The 10,447-nt window shown below is 41.3% G+C and overlaps 1 protein-coding gene across 1 annotated transcript in view; it reads right to left on the reverse strand.

The window, feature by feature from the left end:
* Window positions 1-10,188, reverse strand: part of st6galnac5a (ST6 (alpha-N-acetyl-neuraminyl-2,3-beta-galactosyl-1,3)-N-acetylgalactosaminide alpha-2,6-sialyltransferase 5a) — a 53,917-nt gene extending 43,729 nt beyond the window's left edge. Inside the window, exons 1-2 of the mRNA XM_044367913.1 lie at window positions 10,030-10,188; window positions 8,986-9,195 (exon numbers count right to left, since the gene is read on the reverse strand). Of these exons, the coding sequence (XP_044223848.1) occupies window positions 8,986-9,195; window positions 10,030-10,044 (225 nt within the window). The 5' untranslated portion in view covers window positions 10,045-10,188. The remainder of the gene's footprint in view (window positions 1-8,985; window positions 9,196-10,029) is intronic.
* Window positions 10,189-10,447: the final 259 nt, after the last annotated feature.

The following is a 10,447-nucleotide window of genomic DNA, read 5'->3' on the forward strand; positions in this document are numbered from 1 at the left end:
GGGGGGGGATGATGGGATATACATCAAAGTCCGCTCTGTAATTGGGACTGTTTCGACTGAAGGCAGACATCATGGTAGAGGAAACGATTTCATGTCTCGTCAGCAAAACACTAGAAGGCTACAGCAGGCTGCTTCTATCTCCGTGGCTCTCTGGTGCTTACAGTCGAGGTTTCCTCTACAACTTTTGCTTTGTCATTTCTTATTTTACAAAAAGACTCTTCTCCTTTGCTCTATTTTTGGCCAATAAGTCCATTTTTTTGGCAAACCCCATGTCTCCATAATTAATAACCTTGGCATCCAATTTGTTTCTAATCTGGGGAGGAGAATAATGCTCACGGCATACAGAAAGAGATTACGCCAAAATACAAATAGCAGTTTGATCATTCCTCTCTCCCACCATGGAGGACACGCTCATTAATCTTGCCTAAAGAGCTGAGTAATGTAGCCGGCCTCGTGTATCTGTGGAGCCACAGGAAGGAAAAGCTAAGAAATTGCGTTTTATTGCAATGCTTTCTGCCAGCCGTCTCGTTGCATCCGTTCTCAACGACGTGAAAGGCGGCGGCAGCCCATCATCTATCTCCTGATGTTGTGCCAAAAGGTATCATCCATTTATCATAGTTTAACCTTTTCAGATCCTTCACAGGTCTCTCAGGGGCCAAATAAGGAGAGCTCCCCACAGGCTACAGCTTACCAGGCACCAAAGGTTAAAACATGGAGAAGCATGAAATCACCATTCAGCTCATAACACGAGCCTCAAGAATTTTCCCTCCACTTCCTTTATGTTGAAAATGTATGACTTTACTAGTGATTCCCTCACCACAGAATGCCAAAAGGTACCGAGTGTGAGATTACTCCGTCGAGGGAATGCTTATCAAGAGGCAACATGCCCCCCCCAACCCCCCTTCATCCATAATTGCTTTACAGGCCTGCATTGGAAAGAGCCTGAAGCTGTGTTATGTTTGGCGGGAGCAGAATGCACTGGAGATAAGTTGAAATCCAAGACTATGCCCCAATTGGGACCACTGTGGCATAACAAAACTACTATTCTCCTCAGTCGAAACAAAGCATTTTTAGCATTCTAACGAGGTCTCTGCATAAAAATAGTGGTTATCTGTCGCCAATGTTTCGTGCAGTTCACGTTGTAATTTAAAAACTCCAAATGGTGCAAAATACAAAGACAGACCTCATACACACATGCACAAGTTTATGCACATACACACCACCCTGCAGATTTCACAATGCTGTTAGTTCACATAAAATGACTACAGAGTCCTTGGCGATAACGACCTAATTGGGGAGTTTTCTGTCTCGCTATCCAGCTGGCTGATTGCATAGCAAAATCCTAATGAATGGTGAAAAATGGCTTTGTTGCTCGGAGAAAACCATAGAAGATGTGGCTGTCTGAGATGAAATATTAAAGATCTCACTTCTCCAGCTGTCACTAAAGCTGTGGTTGGGTGAGATGCCTTGTCATGTCTCTTTGGCACAGATGGCTTCGTTCTCCTTGGCTCATGCCTTCAAGCAAAGTGTACCTCGTCAGAGAGTATTTCCAACCCTGATAGGTCTAAAACCGACTCAGGCCAGAGTTTGTGCAGAGAAATCTGTTTTTGTAAATTTATTGCGCCTTCTCAGTGGGATTGTCTGCAGCTTCACAACAATGTTTGGCAACTTTTTTTTTTTTTGACACAATAGCTGTGTGGCTCTCGGTTGGTCCAGACTGGAATATCTCATCAACTACTGGATGGATTACCATGAAATTTGGTACAAACATTCATGTTCCCCTCAGGATGCATTTGAATAACTTTGGTGATCCTCTGACTTTTCATCTAACACCACCAGCAGATCATTTAGTGCCAATTAGCAAATGTTAGCATACTAATACACTAAATAAACTAAGCTGGTGATGATGGTAAACAGTATACCTGCTAAACATCAGCATGTTAGCATGCTGACATCTGTATTTACCTCATAAAATCAATGGGCTTCATGCATGACTGTCTTCTTATTTTTCTCTTATATCTGTTCTTGCACAAAGCAATGAGAGGAAAATAAGAAAATCCTATGTGGGATTCAACAAACTCTCTTATCTGCCTGAATTTGTTGTAAATCTATCGTTTCAGCCTGAAAAATGCCACCTGTTCATGAGAAGACATCATCATTAGCATAATCCATACCCCTAAAACGTCCATATAAGGCTCCTGCTTTCAGAAATCAGAAGACAAACACATAATGAATGTAGTGTTAGTGGAAGACCCGAAACAATTAGAAAATATGAATCCAGCTAACATGTCATCAGAACAGCTCCGCACTGTGAAAGAGAAAAGAGTGAATGATTTGACATGAAGTTAGATGCTAAAAAAAACATTTTTCTAAAGCAAAGCGCTCCCCTTTAGCCTCATCTCCACCTGACTTTCAGGCTATCAGGTAGCAATCTGCATGATTTCGGCGTCAGATAGGCAATCAGAAGGAGACGGTTACACTGTCTCGTCCTTCCATCTCCTAGGAGGGACAGACGAGAGTAGTTTCCTTTCCTTCTCCTCCTGCTTCTCCTCACTGAGAAAATAAAACGGAGGAGAGTCTAGGAGAAAGGAAACCCCTGGGATTTCACTCTCTATCTTTCACTCTCATGTCGGTTTCTGCCTTCTTCACTTTCTCATCTCATTCTCTCAGGCTGAACTTTTCCCGGGTCCTATATTCTCTTTTATCATTCCCTCAGTCCTTACCCATTCCTAGTTTTGTCCTCTTCTGTCATTCTCTTTGCCCTTACTCTACCAGAGCTTCTTTGCCTTTTCATCTCGTTCTTAAGTTTCTTTCTTTGCTTCCTTATCTTGTGCCTCTCCTGCACAGCACATGTCCAGGCCAACCAGCACTGCGGCATAGCTAGAAATAAATTACCCTTCACTCTGACAAATCAAACATGTTGCAAAGAAAATGCTTGGTGTGAAGGATTTAAATGGATTTGAGATGCATAAATACATTCTGTATTAGAAAAAATAATCAAATATTTTGGTTCGTATCCCGATGAGGAGAAAAAAATCAATTTAAATGTTCTGGAAAATGTTTTAGCATCTTGGCCAACAGTCTGTAGAAGTCTTATAGACTTCAAGATGTTTTCTGGGTTCTGATGAGTTGAATACGCTGGTGGAAGATAAAGTGAAATGGTCAGAGGCTGACCGACACTGCACCCTGCTTGCTAGCCGGCTGACATCTTGGAAAGATCAATATGGCAGAGAGGTCAGCGAGTAAAGATGAAAAAGACAAATGTTCATGTCAAGGGTATTTTTTTTCTTCCAAATAGCGATCATTCTGCACTGCAGAGGAACAAATACGAGGCAAAGCCAACAACTTTTTCACTCCTGGATATATACAGAGAAAACTCATCTGTTGTCAAACCGCAGGGAAGACACAATGGTTTGGAAAACGGAATGCAAAGTATTTGAAGGTTGTATTGCATTATGCACTACCACATGCTGTAGTAGCAAAGTGCATTCAAATCATAAAGCAATGACTGCAGCTTGCGGTTGAGGAATGTGAAGGGTGACATAATAGAAGGTTTGAAGAAGCGTAAATGATGTTCAGTGGAGCCGTGGCCCTAATTGATGTCCCTTGTTGCCAAAATGTCAATAAGTTTATTGCCAAGAGAAAAAATAAATTGGAGGTTTACTTATGATGCTCAGCTGCTCCTGTCAAAAAAATCAATTCTCATCCATAGCTGGGTTTAGTGACGCATCACAGACAAATCCTCATCAAATCAAAACGCACACGGTCACTGAATATTGGCATTTCATGCAGTGAGAAAAAAGATGCTGCTGTGTGCCATCTTGCCGTCTTAAAATACGACAGACTCATATTTCATATTTATTTGTGTGCCACTCGACTTCTGAGCGAACTGCATGACTTCACTGTGCAATAAATCTGATTCAGAGAGCAAAACCTAAACAGCCTCTGGCATATTGACCGCACCTCTGGACAAATATTAACTGAATTTTAATGTTCTGTAGCAAAACAGCCTCACAGTCCACATCACATACTGATATAGACAAAGACACAAGTTAACACAGTTAAAAGGAAAATTCAACTTTTTACAACCTGGGATTTATTTTTATAGTCGGGGGCATCATTGGTATTGTTTACGGTGTTAAGATAAAAATCTTGCTCACTACATTATTGATCTTGGGATTGCGAGAGCTCTTTTAGTGTCCATTGATATATGAGTGACAAATGGGCTGGAGAAATATAAACCAAAGGATTTACAGGAGACATATCTTGCTTTTTGTGATGTCAGATTGACGGCCGTCTGTTCTGTAGCCTTTGTTGCTAATGTTGTTCCACGGCTTGTTCACGTTGTCCACTCGCATGTTTCAGATTGGATTCAGGCTTGAACATGTACGGATGTATTTGAGAAGTTTCCATTTACAGCAAAGAACGGGAAAAATAAGTGAAATCCTACTACTACTGTTTGTTTACGTAGCCTCCAGAGCTGGCTGAAGTCTGCTGAGGGGCAGCTTCCCAAAGCTAGCCAATCAGAACAGAGTTGGCTCATCGGGACCTCCTCCTGATGAGCCCACTCAGGAGCTAAAACAGCCTGTTTGAGACAGAGGCTGAACTGAGGGGCTGCATAAAGAGCCAGTATAAGATAAATAAGGAGGTTTGTATACTGTAAGTCATGCAGAGAGAAAAAATGAACCTTGAAATGTATATAATATCTCCCGTTTTAAAGTGAAAACAAAAGTGAATGTATTTGAAATGTTGTTGAATTGTTACTTCTATACTCGCAAGAACCCTCACTGACATATTACCATCCTAATGCTGAGATCAGACTACACACAATATCAGCCTGATAATGGCCCAACCTGACAGAGGTGGTGACCAGAAAGCAGCAGGAAAGAAAATGAGTGTCAGGCAGGAAGATTGCATTTTACTGAGAGACTCTTGACAGACAGCTATGACTGAGCTAGCACTTCTGCTAGCGAGCTAACAACCACATCCATTTACCATGTACTACCGACTGACAACTGTGTGAATCATTACAATGTTATCTGGCTCGGCGATGTTGATTAATGAGTTTTTAATTAAAACATGTTACAACAGACACATTTCAGTAGGAATGTTTGTGTTTTTACTACACTAACATTGAGCTGTGTCCTTGTTTTTATCTGATATTTCTCTGAACAGACATTCTGGTGGAAGTCTTTTGTTGAGCGACTGATCCACACATGAGAGTTAAAAATTAATAGAACTACAGAAACTGGAAAGTAACTAATACTGAAAGAATCTGATAGCTTAGAGTTCATGTTTGCATGATTCATAAGGAATATGTCATATTTTGGAGGGAGGTTTTCTGCTACTAGTGTTAAGTTGTTGTTCTGTCACTTTAACAGTTAAAAATGTTTGGCATTGTTCCAGTCACAGATTTAATGTCTTTTTCTCTTTGCTGTTCTCTTTGAGTTTTACCCATTTTGCCAGGACAGTTGTGTTCTGCTCTTCTTTGCTGTTTACCTTCTCAAGGCTGTCTCTGTCGGTCACATGACCTCTGCCTTACAGGTCATGGTGTGTCAAGAGTCTGCCCGTTTTATCCCATATAGCGTGTCATGGTGGAAAACAACTGTCACAGCATCTGGAACGCCTCAAGATGTCTGAGTTTTTTGCCTTCTCTTGTCTTGTTTGACAACTTCTACGACTTCTGCGCCGCTGACCAGTAAGAGCACAGATTGCTCTTTCAAGTAAAAAAAGGACGTTTAATATCAGTGAACCTGTAAACATTTGACTGTCACCATCAGATTAATCACACCTGCAAGCGTGACATCAGCCTCCGCACACATCTGTATGCAGCTCACCCACACAAACTTCCTCTTTCTGCCATCTGGGAAGGAAAAAGATGGAGATCATCTGCTGACTGACAATGAATAGTCCCAGGTTCACTTTCATTCATAACCTTGATACATATGTAAACATTTTGTCGTTGGTGCTGTCAGACGGGAACAGTGACGTCTGTTTCTGGCATTTTACTGATCACCTACAGTATGTTGTCATGCAAGTTGAGAAAGACGGCGAACTCTGATTGTTCTAGACAAGAATTTATCACCTAATCTGAGACAGTGATCATCTCTAAAGACTGTCGTCCAATTCATGTGATAACAACATGCCTGACCTTCACCTAAACCTCATTTTAACATTATCCTTTAAACCGAACAACTACCCTCCAACATCCCTTTGAAGAAATAACAATTGTCTGCCTTCCAAAAATGTCCTCATGGTCAAAGTCTAAAATTATTCCTCAAAAATAAGTACAAGAGCAAGAAGTAAAATTCAGTTCAAATTGAAAGGGAAAAAGCTCAATAAAAGCGAATAAATGTTTCAGTAATAACTGTAATGTTTCATTTTTGTTTTTAAGTCATCACTGTATCCCCAGATCACCATTTCAACATTATGATACACATACATTATCATAACTAATGCAAAGAGGGCAACAAACTGTAAAAATAAGATAAACGTAAAATTAGAGCTGCAATTAACACCAAGGTGACATTTCAAGGCCAAGGTGACATCCTCAAACATCTGGTTTTATCTAATCAACAGCAAAACCAAAAAATATTCAGTTTACAATGATATAAAAACAGAGATAAGCAATAAATCCTTGAATGGGAGATGCTGGAACCAGCAAATAGGATTTTTGAAAAATTACTCAAAACTATGAATCGATTATCAAAATATTTGAAGATTAATTTTATGCCGATCGATTAATCGAGTGATTGTTGCAGCCCTGCATAAAATGCAAAAAAAACCCCCAGATTTTTCTTTAAAGATGTGCCGGAGTGCACCAGCTTAATACAGCCTGTCATGTATCAATTGTAGTGCATTTGCTGTTCACACACAAAAGGTCACCAACATGCAGAAACTTAGAAGGGAAACACAAGTAGAGAGACAAACAGCTTTTCTCCTGAGAAAAACTCAACTGCCAGCTGAAATCTTCAGTCATCAGCGGAGAACATTTGTGGTTTCCACACTTGTTGGTTTCTACACCAATGAGATTTCTTTTAATGAATGATGGTTCCACCCTCTGCTGCAAACCTGCGTTCCTTTGACACAAGATTAAGTGACTCTTCAGAGCCTCTGGTGTTTAATTTAGCAAAAGTTAATTTACCAGCCAGGCTACTTTTTCTGACATTTGGGAACAATGTGTTGACTCCCAAATCTGTCTAGCTGATACAGGCTCTTATTGCTGCTGATTTGTCTCATTCACACAGGCTGTCAAATTACTCATCTGCAAACAACCCAGTCTCACTTCAAAATGTGTAATAGCTACGTTGGTCCGCAGCGCAAAATGTATTAGTTTCACAATAACGGCTCTGAAATTGTGAGATGCCTGTGTTGTTTTGGCCTGTTCTGTTATATTGACCTGCATCCACATCACATGTCTGTCTGTGAAAACAACAAAAATGGCAGACATTCCTACTATTGTCAGTGGAAGATGTGATATTTGAAGGTAGATTCAGCATTAAAGTACATTTTGATAACATTGCATTTTATTTTCATAATGCTTTTGGGCGGCGGGTCCTCTGGTCAGCCAGTCGGAAAGCTTCAAATTCTGGATTTCAAATTCAAATCATCCCTGGTGAGCTCTAAAATCTATGTTTGTTATTGAAAAAAGATCATCAAACAGTTATATAAAACAACACAAATAACATAACAGCTCAGATAACTACACAATGCAAAGACAATGATTCAATCAACATGCAACTATGTGGTTTCAGCGACAGCAGCGTCCACAGCAACCACCATAGCAACGATAGAAAGCCTGAAAAAATCTTTGTAATAACTGACAAACCAAACATCATATGCATTCACTGAACGAAGATTATGGAAATAAAATGCACATTTCTAACTAGAAACGTTATCAAAATGCATTTTTATGCCAAAACTATCTTAAAATATTGCATTTTCCACTGAGAATAAAAGGAATGTCAGCCAATGTTTTTTGTTTTCAAAGACAAAACTTGGCAGTCACATGACCTGGACACAGGCCAATAGAAAAGAAAACAACAACAAAAACAAAAACAAGCAAACAAACAAACAAAAAAACATAAGCATCTCATAATTTTAGAGCCCTTATTGTGAAACTAATACATTTTGCTCTGTGGACCAACTATTACACATTTTGATGTGAGACTGACTTGATGCAAATCAACCTATGACATAAACTTACTTTCCATAAAAGAGAGATGGCAGCACTGGTCAGCCCGGCTTTCCATTCCTCTAAAACTTTAACATCTCAAAGATAGGAAAACTTTTGCATCCATCAGTTGGGTCAGTGGTGCAGACTGCTACACAACATCTACACAACAGCTACACAACAGCTACACAACAGCCCATCAACCAGATTGCCTGCAGAGAGACACACTGTTTTGTATGTTGCCTTAAAAAAAAAAAAAAAAAAAACCTTTACAAGGTGATTAGGTCTGCTTTACTTGCAGCGCCTTTGCTCCCTGCTACTCACATTGATTGTTTTCTCCTGGCTTGGTAAATAGATGGAAGTCAATACGCCCCTATAGTGACGTCAGGGTTCACCTAGCTGCAGGTCTCCTGGGTTTATCAATTAAAGCGAAGGAATGCAGCCAAAGATTTCATTTGTTGCCTAAGCTGTTATTAGTAACGACAGGTGGGTATTGAGTATGGCGCAACACTGTGCTGGAGAAAATTGTGATAAATGACAGGGGGGGAGGCTCTTTCTCTCTAAAGAGCCCTGCAGATAGATGACTGCTAGTCATTAGACAGGAGGAAAGGTGTGTGTGTTCATGTGTGTTTCAGGAGGAGAAAGTGAAGATGCAGTGCAGAAATGGGTCCCTAATGGAAGAAAATAAAACTGGCTTCACCTTCAAAGGCTTTTGTGGGCTACTTGGCAGTGCATTAACGCACATTTGAAGCCGTTCATCTGCTCCCTGCTCCCCGCATTATGGGAGACGCGCGCAACACACATCTGTTTACCTTATGGTCGATGATGCCACTGTATCCCTGGAGGACCGGGGGGTGAGGTTTGGCCATCCTAACGGAGGCTTCAGTGGGCCGCCGCAGCTGTTCATGCTGTCGGATGTGCGTGTCGTTAGCGTCCCTGGAAGCGCTGTTGAAGTTGCCGTTGTACACCAGGAACAAGCTGGCGCACAGGAGAAGCACGAGAAGCACGGCTACCCCATGGCGCTGACACACAAAAAAAAAAAAACACAAGCAGATGCTGACAAATTAGTCCTGTTGCACTGGACTGAGTTTAGGCTGCGACCTATAGGGCTTCATCACAGATGGGAGCGCAGCCTGCTCTACCTGTCAATCAACAGCCCCCCCCCCCCCCCCCCTCCCCAACTTCCTGTAATTAACATCGCGTGCCACTAAAACATTAAAAAAACAGCTCTTATCTTCATTTAAGCCCATAGGCATATAGGAAAGATGTCCCCCTGTTAATGATCATCTTTAATCAGTTTGCATGCGTTTTAATGTTCCAGGTGTGACCACATCTGTACGATAGTTTTATATTGGTGCCAAAAAAAAAGCTATAAAGTTCAAATCCTGAGCTCGTGAGATGAGTCTCAGTTTGAGTTTATAAATCCAAGATAAGCAGCTCGTGACACTTCTGGTTTTGTTTTGTGGCACAATGATTGTTGAATCAATGAGCAGATGTGGCACAAAATTGAGGCATTAACAAAAGAAATATTCAAGCAATAAAATTACATGCACTTTTTAAAAAAAAAATATATGCATCTGCATTAAACGCATTGGGGGGAAGGAAAAAACACATTAGTGCGCTGTGTGTCATGCTGTATCTCTAGCAGCCTATAAGAAAACGCCGGAGCTTAGTGCCAAACGGAGCGCACAGCTGGATGTCCATTGTTCAGATCCTAATCTTTTGATCCGACAGTGTACACACAGCAGCGTTATGGCGATTGGAGCGCACTTCACAGAACAATGCTGGATTGAAAAAAAAAACAAAAAGCGAGCACAAACAGTTGTCTGTATGAACTACATGGCAGAAATATTCACCATAGGTGTCTTCATTTTGCGGCGCGCTGTCTTATCGCTGCGGCTCAGTGCGTCTGACTCCACTTTCTCTCATGGTCCAGCGGCATCTGCTCGCATCCCGGATCCACTTCAGCTCGTCCGCACTGTGTCTGCCCGCCTGCCTGCCTGCCTGCCTGCCTGCTGCTGCCTGTGTGTCTCCAGACTGGAGTCCAGGCGCAATTCATACAGTGGAGACAGAGGCGACAGATGTTCACTATTGTACCTCTGCTGGGTCTTAAAGCCCCCCGAATTTGAGGGGCTGAAGAGTGGAGGCTCAGCGCAGTTAATTAAAGAGACTACCTGCAAGAGGGTGATAAGGCCGTTTTGTTTAATGGTTATTTCTTGCTGAGCAATATTTGATGTAAATCTCTGCTCGGATTACTCTAGAGTACACTGAATC

This window comes from Thunnus albacares, chromosome 12, assembly GCF_914725855.1.
Source record: "Thunnus albacares chromosome 12, fThuAlb1.1, whole genome shotgun sequence".
Classification (NCBI taxonomy): domain Eukaryota; kingdom Metazoa; phylum Chordata; class Actinopteri; order Scombriformes; family Scombridae; genus Thunnus; species Thunnus albacares.